Raw genomic sequence first — 15,080 nt, forward strand, 5'->3', positions numbered from 1 at the left:
GAGAAAGATTGTTTCTACTCTGTATCCCCAGCCAATACATCACTGCCTGATTCCATCTCAAAGTTACCGAGATGCGAGACGGAAGCAGGAGAAAGGGAGGTATGAGTAAGAGGAGAAAGCACGAGCAGTTTCTCACAAGACAACACGGATTAAGGAAAAAATGGAAATGGCTTTAGAATTCATGGTGCTAATCCTCTCCCCCCGAGCAGTTTACCACCTTGGCAGCTCCAAGAGCAGAGCTTTTACAAACATCTTTGGTGACTTGCACTGATCTGTCAAAAGTGACAATAGCACTCTGAAATTATGTTGGTCACACTTTTTTAATTGGCTAGCTTTAGACAGCTAAATGATAAAAATATGTACTCATTTATCTATTTGAAACTCTCGTGAAACTGGCAACAGACATGGTTTCCATAAAAGCAGCCGGTAATCCCTGGTTTCACTTCCGGACCAAAGGCCTGCTGCTGTCTGAGATATGTTTTGTTTGATCACTGAAGAATTCCAGCGTTGACTTACTGACCCCCAATCAATAACTTGTTTTTGTTTAACCAGACAACCATGGCTTGGGTTAAATGAATAGCATTAGCTCTCCACAACTCAGACTGTAGCTGTGCCGTTTATAAAGGATTAGCTGTCCCCAGTTTCAGAATTTGAACCAAGTAGAACATTGTTTAGAATAGAATGACCACACTGGCAGGCTTATAATTTCAAACAATAATACCGTAGCCTAACCTCTTTGCATAATCCAATCAATCACATTCATCTTACACTTGCACTACCTAATAGATATTCAAATGCACTCACTTGGCTATCTTTAAATGCATGTTTTTCCTACAGGGAATCCCTGGAGTTAGCCCAACACAAGACCTTTTGTGCGGGGCCAGACACACCACAACGCATATAAATTCACTCCATCTCATTATTAATGGCAACGCACGCAAGTGGCCCTTCCGCATGTTCATACAACACAAGCGAGATCATCCGAACTGTGTCCACACTACAAGTCAACTTGAAGTACCCCTTGTAATGCTAACAGGCAGATGCATTACACAACAGATACATCAGCACGCCTGGCTGGTTGAGCGCCCAAGCGCCTTGTAGTGGCGCGTTGGTCAGTTCTGTTTACAGGCTTGTTAGCACCAAAGCATTGTTTGATTTAAACTGTCCAATGCAAAGCTACTTACCTTTCAATTATTGTTTGTAGTGTTTTTCCAATTTGAAACTGTATTTCATTTACTACTATTTAGAGATTTGGTAAACCCTTCAACCACAGAGACTGAAATCAAATGAATATCCTTAAGGAGCATCGTGCTGAAGAAAATCTACATCAAGGTTGTGGACATTGGGGATCGAACCCAGTGCCTTTCGGCTAGGTAACCACATGGAATAACTGAATAAGCAGAAGTGTTGACATCCATACATAATGACTCTTGATGATGTGTGAACAAATAATGAGAGGTGTTTAACCATCAGGTTGGCTGAATTTGTTGTTGTGCTGCTTTTATTCCACCTCTTGAAGCCCTAGCAAAAACTGGTTACACTGTATAGAATAGTAAGAATATACTTGCACACACATCTCCCCATAGATGTGGTGGATGTGAGGTTGTTAAAGGTTGTTCAATGAAAACACACAAGCCCTTATTTCTGAGATAGTCTTGCATTGCAAGGCACCAAAACAACAAAGCACTACCTCTTTGTCCTTTGTTCAATAAAACAGAAACAAGAAAATAAGAATTTAACAGCACTGCCGAATACAACAAGACAACTGCTCTCTTTTGCTTTCTCTCCTTTCCATGCAATTTTTGTCCTCATTTACATCTTCCCTTCATTTGGACAAGGACTTGGCATGAGTTGCTCCCCTCTAGACCGGCCGAGCCAAACGACTGGGCAGATTTATTGAAGTAAGCTCTCTGTCTTTGGCTCCCAACGCCATATTTCCCTAGTTTTCCCCTTTATTTATGCACATTGGAGGAGATGAGATACTGAGATACTGTCACAACGATGGGAGATATGGCCAGTGACGCTGGCCTCCATGTTTATTCACCACCGTGTGTTCAAGTTCCCATTCGTTCTATTTAATTATACTATATTATATATGTCCATTATACACACGTTGTCTGTCGTCTGAGTTGGAAAAGTGAAAGTAAAGTATATCCTGTCTTAACGGAAGGGGGTTGAGATGTCTAGCAAGGTGTTGGCCTTGAAGACCGACTGGTTATTTGGTTTATGTGTACGAAAGACTGGGTTTTATTACTGTGCATTTATTCTTGTTTTCCTGAATAAGTATGCTTTTTTTTTTTGCATAGCCAATGTTCTTCATTGTTCTGTAACTGTAATCTGTTTTGGTTTTCATAAAATCCAAACCACATCCAATCCTGGAAGTGGGAGATGGTTTTGTTTAAACATGGATCAGCCACGAAGACGGGATGAACTAGGGTTTACAGCCTAGGGTGACCAGGCACCCCTGACACAGGGACACCTGATACAGAAGTGTCTGCAAAATTAAGTGGGTTAGAATCAACCCTTTATCCTACAAACTCCCTATTGCTGCAAGAAGAAATACAACACTATCCATTCGTACTTTGCGTTTGCTTGTTGCTAATCATATTTGTGGACTTTCCGTTAGCTTACAGTTTTTATGGATGACATGTACGTGGATCATTTTTAACTATTTCGCGGTTCTAGGTCAGGTGTTCAAAGAACTGATCGTGTACCATCAAGCTGGAAGCAAACCCGCACATGTCAAAGCATGACTGCCCATCTTGAATGAATAAGTGAATATCATATTCAGGGTTCTCCCCAAGTAATGTAACAGTGGCACTGTGCCACCATGCTCCTTTCAGCTACCATGTGACTCTTAGCTGTTGTCTAATTTCAGAAAGGGTTAAATTATTTTTTAATGACGCTTCAAAAAAACTACAAAACTACAATATCATAAGTAAGTGCTGTGTGATAAAAGTCAGTCGCTTTCGGATGCACTCTCCGCCGGAGTCCGACTCGGTCAGGGCAAAGCTCAATCCACGGGGTTGGTTGGTCGGGTGTGCGAGGCGTGTCACAAACCCGACCACCCGTGGCTAAAAAGGACCAGGAGCATCAGAAGATTCAATTTTCTGCCTTGCTCTGTGTTTAATATAATGGGTGGTTATTTATGGCGCCATGATTTGTAGTTTGAGCAAAGTTTTAATGAAATTGCACTCCAGCACAAGCCCTATTCTAGAGCAAGTGAAGAAAAGACAAACATGCACTATGCTGGATGATGGAGGGCCGAAAGAAATTGTAATTTCAAATGGGGTCTATTACCTAAGCATTCTGATATATTTTGCCCTTGTTTCAACCCTTGTGCTCCCCCCTGTCCTCCTGAGTGCTTTGCAATAGTGGGAAGGAGAGCTTGCATCACCATTTTGATGAACTCCTGGGGAGAAGCCTGATATCATCCTATGCTGCCAAACTTGTTGGCATGCTTTTATATCATTAAGATGTTTTGATGTTCTACTCATAGTCTGAGCAGATGCGGTTGAAGATATAGCGAATATCACAGCTTGATGTTAAAATCGTATAAATAAAGAACTATCCACTGCGAGATGTTACAAGAACCAAACTCGATATGTATGCAAGGCATCTCAAGAGGGCACTTGTTATGAACGCTAAACTTTCATTGCCAACTACAATGCAAGTTTCGCGGGGCTCTTCAACAAGTATACTCTGGTAAGTATTTGCCCACTGGAGAGCCGTAGTCCTTTTAGTGGTGATGATGAAGAAAGGGATTGTGGAAAAGAGAGAACTGTTAATCACATGCTGCATTATTCAGCATTGCCATTGTATGCCTACGGTTGACTGTCTGCGCAAAAGAAGGGATCACAGTTGAAGGCTAGAGAGTGCTGTTGTTGTTAGTGGGCTGAATGTGTTGTCTTCTTATGAATCTCTCGCATGAGGAAAAACAACAGAAATAGACTATCATTGTACATATGTTTTCCCCATTTACTGTTCAGTAATCGAGCAGAAACTTTAATTCAAAGTGTTTATGTGCTGTTGGTGTGAGAGTTAGAGTTAGACTCTGTGGTTCAAACCCGGAACTTCCAACACCCTAGCGGCAAAAGCCACATAAATATGAAGAAAGCTACATACATATGAAGAATGAAGACTAACGCATATTTTGATTCTTACGGTAAAGCTGTGTATTGCTGGATTCTGTCCTCTACTCTGCTAATAAAACCAAAGTAAATGAATCATCCTTTGAAACGCAGTAAGGAGCAGGTTTTTCCTCGACACTCGCTCAACACAGATGCTTTTAGGCCTTAAACCGTGCCTCGGGTGATCTTTGATGTCCGTGCCAATTCTGCATAATTTTGCATAATTACCATGACAGGTAATTATGCAGAAATAAATGTTCATGCAGCCTTATTTTATATAAAGATGGGGTGCCAGTAAATTTTTGTGGCAGACATTGTAATTTGCCTCAAAACATGCATAATCATTTTTCTTTCCAAGTAATACAGACTAAAACACCAAAAATAATCGAAGTGATAAAGACCTAGTTATCATAAAACCTACACTATAATGTGGCCTACTTTTAGAACATCATATGCTGCATCACACTATGACAACACAATATTCAACATATATATATATACACAGTATATCTCAACGATATGGTAAATAACTATCATGAACTATCAGATTTCCTGCTGTATTGTATATTGCATGGACTCAGTGATGGTACTTATGTTCTCATAAATTATGTATAATATTTTTTTCTGAATATGATTGTGCAGCACCGGCCAGATATTTTAGTATTCTGCCTATGAGCCCTGTAGCCCAGGGATTGGTGAGATTATGCAGAAGAACATTGTGGAATTGCAACCCCAGTAGCACCATAGGGGAAATATGGAGGTTGTATGTGTACTTATTGCACATTGATGCCATTGCCATCAATGTGTGTGTGTGTGTGTGTATGTGTGTGTGTGTGTGTGTGTGTGTGTCTGTGTGTCTGTGTGTCTGTACATGTAGAGGTGTTTGCAAATGCTACTGCATACAGGAAGTAAGTGCTCATTTGTAAAGGAGCCTTCACATGTGCAGACCACTGATAAACATATGCCCAAAAGCGCCACACTCAAATTGAAACGGCCCAAGAAAGCTTTAGTGTCTCTAAAACACTGATGTACAAGTGGCGTCCTATTCAGCGCGGCAGAGAGATGGCAATACACAAGAAAGACATTTAGCATTTTTTATAATTTTATATGTTTTGTAATTATTCCCCTTTTACATTATTCATAACTAAATATTTGATTGCCCCTTCAGTATAAACAGAGCCGCTAATGACTACACACAGTGGTATAAGTGTGTGTGTGTGTGTGTGCGTGTGTGTGTGTGTGTGTGTGTGTGTGTGTGTGTGTGTGTGTGTGTGTCTGTGTGTGTGTGTGTGTGTGTGTGTGTGTGTGTGTGTGTGTGTGTGTGTGTATGTCTGTGTGTGTGTGTGTGTGTGTGTGTGTGTGTGTGTGTGTGTGTGTGTGTGTGTGTGTGTGTGGGGGAGGCTGTGTGTGGGACTGTCACTAGGGATGCAAGGCTACTAAGTACTCAACGGAATAGAGTAATTAGAGAGACTATATTTAACATGCAGCAAACAAACATACTTACACATGAGACACACACACGCGCACAGACACACAAACAAATACACACAGACATGCAATTTTACAGATGGACCTGTGCACATTAACCCACATGAACACACATACACACACACAGCCTCGACGCACCAAGCACCGCTGTACCGTGCTAAAACATTGCCTCAGAAGCCAGACCCTCCCTTGCCAATAATGCGCACGTCGACAAACACACATTCTCCCCAGACCACCATCGTCTTAAATGGACTACATAGGGTTAGGTTATGCGCGGTGGCTAAAATGCAGCCGGACGGTCAGCCATGGATCAGTGCACCCTGCAGGGAGGATGGGGTGGGAAGTAGGATATTAAAGTGCCATTATCATAATAGCTGGCTAAGCTATTACTGGTGTGACAAAAAGGAGAGGCCGGCCCCTTTGGGAACGTAAAGGAAAGACAAGGAGCCGTGGAGCGCATGCACTTGTCTGTGATAATGTGACTTTTTACCATTTTCAAATCTGGACACACCCACCAACACGCCCGAACACACACATACACACACAAACACCCCACTCACACACAAACACACACTCACGCACCCCAACACACGCCACACACACTCACACACGCCCCACTCACGAACACACACATGCACACATATTCAATCCAATCACACACCCCAACACACACCACACAGACAGGCGCACACACACACACACACACACAACACACACACACACACACACACACACACACACACACACACACACACACACACACACACACACACACACACACACATATAAAGTCAGTTCCAGCCCTACACACTGGAAGTGAAACTCTCATCAGAATCAAATCTAACTGTGTTGCAGAACTGGGTCGCACACTGCCTCTCGGAGTGAGGGTATGAAGTTGAGGAGATAACGAGCGCCAGAGAGTGTGGTGACCTAGAGAGTGAGGGAGAAGCAGGGGCAGAGCATGAGAGATAGAGAGAGAGAGAGAAAAAAAATGGGATAATGTCAAGGATAACTGACAGCAAAACAATTATAAGAAGAAATGAAAAAAAAGTCAGATCCCAAGGCAATGCAAAGCTGAATGCACAGTCGATTCTAGTTTGTGTCGGTGTGTCTTTTTCTTCTGTGTGTGCGTGTGTGTGTGTGTGTGTGTGTGTGTGTGTGTGTGTGTGTGTGTGTGTGTGTGTGTGTGTGTGTGTGTGTGTGTGTGTGTGTGTGTTAGAGCACCTACAAATGGTTTGTTTATGCCTTGTGTGTCGACCTCTGTGTGCTTGTGTACCACCTACATTGTGAGTGTGTCCTTGTTTGGACAGCCGTGTCTGTGTAGCGTGGATGGGGTGTGGAGGGAGCTTGGCTTCCTCCTCACAGATAATAATCACTCCTCCCCAGAGTGTACAGCATCACACACATTGCTGCAGACCCAGTGCCTCTGTGGCTAAAACCGCACTCTTCTGCATTGTGTCCCAGGATCTCGTGTTTTGGAAAAACAACCCTGCTGCTTAATACAGGCACAACTGCTTACAGCAGAGAATACAACAGGTCTTCAAATCTATGTTAATGTATTCCTCATTCCAGGGGGGCTCTAAATATAATATTTTTTAAATAAGGGTCAAACCCCCCCATTATGCAATGTCATTTTTGGAAGTTGTTGGGATTCAGTGAGAACCGGGGTAATTCGATTTTGAGAGAACGTTGGTACCCTTTAAATACAGTTTACGCTGTGATATACTGTGATTGTTTTATATATATAACACAGCCGATAAAGCGTCAAGTGGTGAGAGGTGTGCAATATAACAGCATTGTTAGATTACGGCGGACCTAGAGCTTAATGCACGACAACTTAAGAAAACACACGCAAATAGACTCAACCCATGCAAAGAGAGCCAACACAAGCAAATTAAGAGACAACATCATAAATTTGACAACACGTGCGCATCGTTTAGGAGATGCACTGCAAATTACGGCAACAAAATACAATCCAGACACAACACAATACAGTAATGTGCCACAATTAAACCAAACGATAGGGGAACTGTTTCCAGAGGATAATAAAAAGTGATGAACACGTCTGTTCATGCTTGTTGTTGCTGCCACGGTTTGCAGATCATGACGTTGTTGAAGTCGGCTTTCCGTCATTGGTTTTAGAAATGAGCCAAAAATGTAATTGTCGTTGGTTTATTTGAACATTTTGATCATAGGATTCAGATATTACTGCAAATAGCTGGCAACAACAAGCGTGTTCAGCTGTTGTCATCCCTTTAAAGTGTCATCTGGAAACACTTCCACTATGGTTTGGCATAATTGAACAGAACATTTCTTTAATGTGTTGGGTCTGTATTGTGTCTGGATTTGCATTGCGAGTTCTAAATGTTGCCCGTGTCTGAAGTTGCAACATCCAAAGCTCTCATGGCCACCATAGCAATAACTTGATCCTGATTGGTTGATAACGTGGGGCATACGTTCTTTTTCAATAACAGGACACCTCCTCCTTTTGTCAGTTTCCGAATTAACCACTCCAAATATAACAGTGACAAAAACTGTGAAAAGACCTAAAGATCAGATGCTCCCTTGACAACGCAAATTTAAAATTCTCAAGCACCGTGGAAGAACAAATTAAGGTAACTGTATATGTAATCATTGTAGATTACTGTTTTAGAAGCAGAAATAACCACGCTTTACGATATTGGAAAATAATGTACTTTGGCGATAGTAAGCAGCTTTGTCTTCCCCTCAGCTGCATCAACCCACCCATCGGACTTGTGATTTATTCGTGATTTATTCCTCATGTCACAAAATCATACATACAAACCATTTCTCTATTGCATATTTTCCAAATTTCCTCATCTCCCGTCCGCTTGCCAATCTTCGTAAGCTGAAATCGACCCATTAACTCCAATGCAACACACTAATTGAATGTCGAACTCATGACTGTTCAGATAAACAATAACGAATAAAGATGGATTGAAACATCAATATCATTGTTGGGGCTGGGTAAGTCCAACACAGATCCATCATAACCTTTTGCATGTTAAAATATCATATATGCCGCAGTAATGGGCAGTAATGCTGAGAATAAATGATGTCTGGGAATGTGTCAGGGTGGTAATAGTGGTAAGGCCAACAGGCTACTACCTACATGGCCAACAATGTCGAAATTCATCAGACGTGGCAGATTGCTACAGTAAATGTCACGGTTTATCACACACATGCACGTACATACACACACTCACATTGGCCTGCACTCACACCAATACTCGGCAATTCAACTAAATTAAACATTAACATTACACAGATAAGACCTCATGGGACCGCGTTAATCACAGTTAATCATTACAACTCAGCCACCAAACCTCAACAAATTACTCTATTCATATAATCAGTGAATAAGAGTAATTTGTTTAGTTAGTAGCTGCATCTGCATTCGACAAACAAAACGCGAAGACGTTGAGCAGGTAAAAACCACGGCTGACTAAAGAGAGACGGACGTTGTTGTCAAGCGAATGTGGACCTTTCCATAATGGAGATCCTGCCGGTATAAAACCAGATATCTTAAACCAGAGTTGGGCCAGTCTGCCTGAGCTGGCGAGACGAATCATTGCGCATTCTCTTTAAAAACCAACATCTGCTCCTTGATTAGCTAACTCTCTTCTTACTTCAAAGAAACTGCAGCCAAGCGCACAGCCAAAGCACTCTCCTGCCCTGCCTGCTGCCCTGATGGTAAATGGATCTGTGTGAGCATTACGGCTGCTTATTGTTCTGAGTGCATCTGTTAGTGTTTGTTGAGGACCTCAATACAAGAGTGGGTATCTATGTGTGTGTGTGTGTGTATGTGTGTGTGTTTGTGTGCGTGCATGTATGTTTCTGCATGTGTGCCCGCATGTGTGTTTGCATGTGTGGTTATTTATGTGTTTGTGTGTTTGTATGCGTGTGTGTGCGCTTTTGTATGTGTGTGTTTGTGTTTGTGTGTGTGTTTATATTCGTTTATATGTGTGTGTGTGTGTGTGTGTGTGTGTGTGTGTGTGTGTGTGTGTGTGTGTGTGTGTGTGTGTGTCTACGTGTGTTTGTGCGTTTGTGCGTTTGTATGGATGTATGTGCGTACACAGGTCTGGCTGCAGACCGTGAGAGCTCCCTCTCCTCATCACTGCAGTAGCTGGAGGTGCCCTCGGAGGATGTGGAGCTTCACAGGCCCTCGGCTCGCGTATCCGCAGCCCGCCTCGCTTATTCAACATGACACTGGCAGGAGATGTTGAAAAAGGTGACCCGAATCAAACTGGTCGTACCTCACAGGAAACACAAAACAATCCGTGACACACATCCTGAGCAGCCCGATATGAAACGGAAAAGCAAGGCGGACCGGAGAGGACAAGAAAAAAAGTATAAATATATATATATAAGACGACGGGGGGAATGGGCTTTGAAGTGGGGCAGCCTTATCAATAAGAATGATATTTAGAAAAAAGAGAAAAGGACATCAAAGCGTGAGTGAACTCTGCTTCGAGGCCGAGGTAAAAGCTGGGGAGGCTTGCTGCTGGGGGGAAAGACCAATTTCCTGTAGGTATTTACTTACAGCACCAATGTAAATGCCGGGTTTATTACTCCACATTCATATTGCTTTAAGATCCTCAGAGGAGTGTGGGGGTGAGGAGAAACGAATCCGTGCAGACAAAGAAGTTTGTGCTTTGAAGCAAAGTCGGCCAAGTTATTTTCCCCACTCGACCATCACCACCTCCTCCATCACCACCTCCTCCACCACCACCTCCTCCACCACCACCACTGACTGGTTGGTTGGTTGGAGGCTGGAGTGTTGTGCGATGGAGCGTGTAATCCTTAAATACAAGGCAGGATTCCACTCTTGTTCCTGAGAGTGCTGCTGAATCAGAGCATCTTGGCTGACAGAGCTCTTTGGAAACCGTGAATCATGGAGTTGTCCGTGGGTCAATCAGTCCAAAGGCAGGCTGCCTGTTATGACAACCATACCACAATGCCAGTCAGATCTGAATTAGTTCGTTTTTCTCCAGTGAATTACCACGTGGCTGATTGCATGTGTGTGGATGTCTAAGTGCATTTGTGTGTGTTTGTGTTTGTCTGCGGGTCATTGTGAATTTGTGTGTTTGTCTGAATGCGTTTGTGCGTGTGCGTGCGTGTGTGTGAGTGTGTTTGACTGTGCACGTTAAGGTGTGTGTTTGTGTCTACATTTTACCTCCTCTCTACAGTGAAGCACTTTCCCATTGTTACTCCACTTTCCCCTGCCATTCCAAAAAGGTTGAAAATACATGCAACATGTGCACAGCTGAACATGTGTGGGCATACACACACACACACACACACACACACACACACACACACACACACACACACACACACACACACACACACACACACACACACACACACACACACGGACACACACATACACGCTAACACTGCAGATGAAAAGGAGGGGGGACCGCATAATATCTATCCTTATTGCAGTTCATGCTGTCAATCACCCCAGATACAATTATACCCACGGCTCAGAGTTCACCTGCAGGAAATGAGAAAGAATACCAGAGGTACCACCACAAAGGATACGACTGAGGCTTGCCATATTGTATTGCCAGAGGGAGCCTGGAGCACTGGGGCACAATGCAGTAGGGAGACGAGACATCTCAACCCCAGCGCCAGACTGGGAATATGGGACTTATATTGCTCACTTAACTAGGTAGGTGAAGCATGAACCAGTGCATCTGTACTATATGGTAGATACATCTTCACGTCTTCATTATTGATAAACATATCCATATGGAGCTCATATTCTGATCCCCCCCTGAGGCAAGTTGTGCATAGCATAATAACATAGTTAGTATCAAACATGGAGACAAGATTTTCGAAATGACACCTTGCTCTTTCCACAATCCCACGTGGTTCAGTTGAACTTTAAAGCTTTATTTATATATTATTAAATGTGTATGTCTACATTGTATTCTTTAAATGTTATGCTGTCGTGGGTTGCACTGTATTGATCTACCGTAGCAGATCTTTACCAAGTAACTTTGTTAACTTAAATGTATGACATTAATAATACAACGATATGTGTCTCAGCATACATGCATAGACATGCATAGGTACACACACACACACACACACACGCACACACACACACACGTAGACCTGCATGGACACATGTGTGCGCACACACACACACACACACACACACACCCAAACCTCAAACATTTTCCGCAGTCCCCCTTGCCTCTGCCTCCCCCCTATCCCCATAACACTCACACGCCCACTCACACACCGCCTCGCCCCCACACCCCCCCACAGCCACACACCCTCTCATGCAGCTCGTCGCCAACAGCTCTTTGTCACGGTGTCCTCACCTGAGGTTTATGGTCAGACGCTGGTCCGTGGCCCTCAGCAGATCACCCACAGAAAAGGTTGCGCTCCCCAGGAACACGCTCTGCAGGGACATAGATAGCAGCACGGTCAGAATACACAGACGGCTAGGGTCAACGAGACTGAACAGATGGACGAGGTGCAGCACACATTCATAGGACACATTAAAGGTGCTGTAGGTGAGATTGGAGTGTTTAACATGAGAGACCAGAAAAGGAGCAGAAGAGAGTAAGATTCTTTTAATACATCACCCCCCCCCCCCCCCCCCCCGCCATTAAAGTAGTGTTGCATTCACAGACCTGTGATTGACTGGTAAGATGGATTCATCAAACCATTTAGGGTAATAAATGCCCTAATTGGTCATAAATGAGCTGGTGGTGGTCTAAAATCAAGATATTCTTATAAAGAGGCAGGTGCACTGAACAGCAACAGAAATCCTCACAAAGCACTTCACAGCTTATAGCTGACCGGCGGCTTGGAGTCATCAAGAGGTCAGGGGTCCGACAGCGTTTGACTCGAACAGCAACCAGCAAGTCGGACTGCCGCAACTTCCCCTGCTAAGCCACAGTTATTTCAGCCCCACGCAAACAGGGGTAGACGTGCACGCCTTTTGATCACAGTGAAGAGTCACCCGACAGCACTACACACTGTTCCGTCAGCAATGAGGGGGAGCACTTCCTCCCCCTTATTTTCGCCCTTGCGGTCCTCCTGACATCTTTCCACAGGCGTGATCTGTATTTGTGTAAGGTGGGGTGGGGGAGGAGGGGGAGGCGGTAGAGGCTGGCGGAGGAGGTTGCGGCAGCCAACCAGGGCAGGGTGGGGGGCAGGGTGGGGGGTGGGGGGGGGATGTCAGCGCAGGAGAACTGGGTCACGGCGAGTGGATTCCAGAACAAGCCCATCAATAACCAAGAGAGATGGGCCATGTTTCATGAAGAGTCACACTCACGCTTCTAGCGCCAAACCCGCCCCACCACCCCCGCACACACACACGCACACACACACACACACACACACACACACACACACACACGCACACGCACACGCACACGCACACGCACACACACGCACACAGAGGCACACACACACGCACACACACACACACACACACACACACACACACACACACGCACACAGAGGCGCACACACACACACGCACACAGAGGCACACATATGCCCCTGTGTACGGTGCACGTGGCTGTATGTGGACACGGGCACACATGCACTCACACACACAAACATACACTCACTCCCCGATGCCCTTCGTATGTAATTGCAAAACCACACACGCACACACAGCGACAGACACACACACACACACACAGACACACACACACACACACACACAGCGACAGACACAACACACACACACACAGACCCACACACACACACACACACGCATACACAGTAGCCTAGCTGCAGGATGAGAGGTGTGGAACTGTGCCAAGGACAGCGGTGACTGTGAGGCCCGCTCAAAGAGAGTTATGAAAATCAACACCCAAACTTGATTTCTGTCACCAATGACCTTGGGTGTGCCTAACTTACAGACGTGCGTTTGCGACGCTCCTAGCACACTACCTCTTGGCCCCAAAGCGTATGGTCGAGCTAGAGCATAAGGCCAGAAGACACATGGGTAATGGTGCGTATCGTCCTAATCAGTTTAGAGTCGTTGTTCCAGCGGCGTGCCAAGGAACTCTAACGTTCACAACGATCTCACGCACACCTGACTCCACTAACAAAGTGTGTACCACACTAGTGATCAGGGTTATCAGTACACTCAGGTTTGTGAGAGTGGAGGGGAGGATGTGCATCTGGTCCCAACGGGGCTGTTAGCAGATCTAATTCGGTGTACAACATACACATATGGGTAAGTATTTTCGTAGGTGTTGTCTACTGCAGCCGAGCATTACCATAAATAGTCACCAGTCGGAATGAAACCGAAAACTTCCCAGTGTCGAGTTAAAGAACGAACAACCTCTCATCAAGTGGAACCCACAGAAGAGCTACGAAGGCACCAGGTTCAATATGTTACATTTGACCAGTATCAGTATGGGAGTTTGGGGGGCAGGATGCTGCAATGTTTTGGGTGTTTGACTGCCAGGACTGGGTTTGATCCCCAATGTCTACAGACTACCTGCAACCATCCTTGATCAAGAAGCCTTACCCCTACCTGCTCCATAATGACCTGCAATCAAATTCATCGAAATTTCTTTGGATAAACCATCTGCTCGATGTTATTTAAACTCATCTCATACTAACGTCATTGTGAATTTGCGAATTTACTAATTACTACTATTTACTACAATCCGATAACTGAATATGTCATCAAACAAAAGCTGATGCATTTCTTGCTGCAGCTAAAAAGCTATGGTGGTCAGCAGGAACATCAAGTGTAGGGTTGAATGGGGACGGAGACAAGCATAGAGGCCACAAAGGCGACCACATCGCCACCAGCAGATCGCCAATGCAAACACAATGAGACACTGACGGACACGGGGGTCACACGTCTTGATGCATCGGGGGGTCTCCGCGCTCAGACACACGGCTAATTCAAAATGACATCGTTCAAGTGATTCCCCGTGGCATGACACTGCATCCATCAGACGCAACGTGTTGCATTCGCTGTGTTTAGCATAGAGAGCCGAGGGTACATTGAAAGATTGATTGTGGCTTAAATTGTGTCGCTGACGACTTTACTACCTCTTTCTTTATTGCTCATACTACGTCTCCCTTCCAAGCCCTCCAAATGGCACTCACTAGCTCTCTCCCTCTCATGCTTATTCACGTACTCTCTCTCTTGTCTTTTTCTCTTCCTCTCTTTGCCCACTCCCCTGAATCAGAAAAAGGGCATCCTGTCTACTGACCTTTTCTCTCCATCACTTCCTGCCCAAACCTTTTTACTGCAAGACCATGAATCTCCATGTTTATGGCAACAAACCCTGCACAGCACAGAGGCTAAGCCACGCACACACACATACACACATACACACTAACACACACACACACACACAACACCGTAAACAGACACCCTCACACGCACAAACACCAGACACACACAAACACACGTTCTAACCGACATGCACACACAAC

The 15,080-nt window shown here is 44.6% G+C and overlaps 1 protein-coding gene across 10 annotated transcripts in view; it reads right to left on the reverse strand.

The window, feature by feature from the left end:
- Positions 1-15,080, reverse strand: part of inpp4b (inositol polyphosphate-4-phosphatase type II B) — a 138,219-nt gene that overhangs the window by 72,237 nt on the left and 50,902 nt on the right. For all 10 annotated transcript variants that reach the window (XM_030352558.1, XM_030352560.1, XM_030352557.1 and 7 more), the window contains one exon: positions 11,978-12,057. In XM_030352558.1, the coding sequence (XP_030208418.1) occupies positions 11,978-12,057 (80 nt within the window). The remainder of the gene's footprint in view (positions 1-11,977; positions 12,058-15,080) is intronic.

The sequence above is a fragment of the Gadus morhua genome, chromosome 3, assembly GCF_902167405.1.
Source record: "Gadus morhua chromosome 3, gadMor3.0, whole genome shotgun sequence".
Taxonomy (NCBI): domain Eukaryota; kingdom Metazoa; phylum Chordata; class Actinopteri; order Gadiformes; family Gadidae; genus Gadus; species Gadus morhua.